The sequence below is a fragment of the Borostomias antarcticus genome (assembly GCF_949987555.1).
Source record: "Borostomias antarcticus genome assembly, chromosome: 37".
In the NCBI taxonomy this organism is placed as follows: Eukaryota; Metazoa; Chordata; class Actinopteri; order Stomiiformes; family Stomiidae; genus Borostomias; species Borostomias antarcticus.
Window position 1 is genome coordinate 25001 of NC_140270.1, and position 2500 is coordinate 27500.

Here is a 2500-nt window from a genome sequence, read left to right on the forward strand (position 1 = left end):
ACAAGAGGAAAGAACATATGAAGGCGTTCTCCAACACACATTCAGCATACACACACACATGCGCGCACACACACACACATGCACACACACACATGCACACACACACACACATGCGCTGACCCAAACCCACAGTATCTTCTGACCCGACCCTGCCCTTACTCATGCACCACAAATGGAAAAGCCAGGCAAGACTGTGTGTGTGTGTGTGTGTGTGTGCGCGTATGCGTGTGTGTGTATGTGTGCGTGTGCGTGTGTGTGCGTCACTCTAACACTGAACAGACCAAGACTAGCTGACATGTCACCGAGTTCATGACATTCTAGAGAAACCAACATTTCACCCGTTCATTCGTTCACTATTTTCACCCGTTCACTCGTTCGCCCGTTCACCCCAGGGCGGAGGGGCGAGGCCTACGTAGGGGTCAACACGGAGGTCAGGGGGAGTGATGTCATAACTGATCGGGAGGTAGACTAATGGATCACTATGTGTGTGTGTGTGTGTGTGTGTGTGTGTGTTTTGTCTTCAATTGTGACCATGATGGAAAAGCCATCTACTTTTCCTCTGCGTCTCTCTGTCCCCCTACGCCCCACTAGAGGTTTAAAACGGGGAGAGGGGACCAGAGAGAGAGACCAGAGAGAGAGAGAGAGAGAGAGAGAGAGAGAGGTGAACGTCCATGTGGTACTTCTCATTTTGAAGGTCCACACTGCACCGGAGGAGAAAGAGAGAGAAAGACGAGAGAGAGAAAGAAAGAGAGAGAGAGAGAGAGAGGGGTTAAAGTAATCAGTAGACCTGTGTGCTAGAGATAGAGTGATAGAGGGGTAAAACGGAGAATAAGAGGTTCACCGAGAGAGAGAGAGAGAGAAAGAGAAAGAGAGAGAAAGAGAGAGAGAGAGAGTGGGTGTGACCAGATCGGTGAGTGCGTTCCAACGCTTACCTGAGCTACTTAAAGACCTTGCGAGCGCAGCACAGAACACACACTCTCTCGCACTCACACGAGCGCACACACACACACACACACAGGCTCACACACACCAGCCTGTCCGCGCTGCAGACTCACCTGAACACACCTGGACTGAAAGCTGATCACCAAACCGACAGGTAAGATCAGACATTTACTAAACACAAAAGAACCTCAGACTTAATTGATTGCTTAATTGATTGCTGTTATTACATGTTTATTACAGTTAAAGATCACATTGATTGCAGGGGAAAAATGTTCTTCTGCACTAATTGGGCGTAGTTTGACTTGTTTGAATTTATTACCAATTGTTGGGAGGTTTTAAACTGTAAAGTATTTCTAGAACGGCGTGCAGTTACTGTATGCTATTTCATAAAGACTTATAACTGTTTTGTTGCACACACACACACACACACACACACACACAGAGGCGTGGAGAGGCCGTGTAGAGGCAGGAAAAAGCCCGGTGTTTCCCCGGCGGTGACCTCGGGGTTAATTGGGCCGCGCTCGGCGCCGGGTCATAATGCCGTCCCCAGGGCGATGGCGCCGTCGCCACGGCGTTCCCAACGTTCCGAGCGGAACTGGAAAGACCTTCCAGGGGTCGGGGGTCGGGAACACGGAATTCCCAGGAAAACATGACTTTACTGTTTGTGTGTGTAGGTGTGTGTGTGTAGGTGTGTGTGTGTGTGTGTGTGTATGAAGCGCAATAATGACCAAGTTTTTATCCACTTTGCTACTCGTCAGAGTGACAGGCAGGCACACGCACACACCCTCAAACACACGTACACACACACAAACACGTGTAGAGAGAGAGAGAGAGGGGAATTCACCTCAAAGAAGGTCTCAGAAGTTCTCTCAGAGAACAAAAATAGGACACTTCAAAAAAAAAGTTGTCAACTTCAAAAACTTGAGAACGAATTCACACAACCAAGGACATTCAAGAGAGAGAAGCCGCAGTACGCGCCCGAAACAACTCACAATATCCTGGAAATACTAAAAAAGAGTCATTCATTCATTCACCAAGATGAATCATTCAGTTTGAATCAATCAGTCGATCAATTTAGACGGCTGATAATGATGTAGTCCAGCTGGTGGGTAGGGAGGTCAGTCCAGACCACTAGCCACGAGTAAACTTGAGTTTTAAACATATGGAAAGACCAAAAGACGTAAACCTACAGTGACTTGATGCGTGTGTTTGCTGTGTCCCCCGCAGGCCACCGTCCAGATGTCCGTGTGCGTGACCTCTCACCTGTGTGTGCTGGTGTTGCCGGTGGTAACGCTGCTGCTGCTGGCTCCGTTCAGCTGGACTCACGAGGGGCCGAGTCCAGGCTGCCACCTCTACCGTGAGCACACACACACACACACACACACACACACACACACGCTCACACACACACACACTCACACACACGCTCACACACACACACACACACACACGCACACACACTCAGTCACTCACACACACACACACACACACACATACACACGCTCACACACATGCTCACACACACACACGCTCACACACACATACTCACATACACACT

The 2500-nt window shown here is 49.2% G+C and overlaps 1 protein-coding gene across 1 annotated transcript in view; it reads left to right on the forward strand.

Annotated features, from left to right (window-relative positions):
* Positions 1 to 2181: 2181 nt before the first annotated feature.
* The window catches only part of gpha2 (glycoprotein hormone subunit alpha 2), a gene marked incomplete at both ends in the record, with an annotated part of 1179 nt that continues 860 nt past the window's right edge, over positions 2182 to 2500 (forward strand). Inside the window, one exon of the mRNA XM_084461183.1 lies at positions 2182 to 2299. Within this exon, the coding sequence (XP_084317309.1) occupies positions 2182 to 2299 (118 nt within the window). The remainder of the gene's footprint in view (positions 2300 to 2500) is intronic.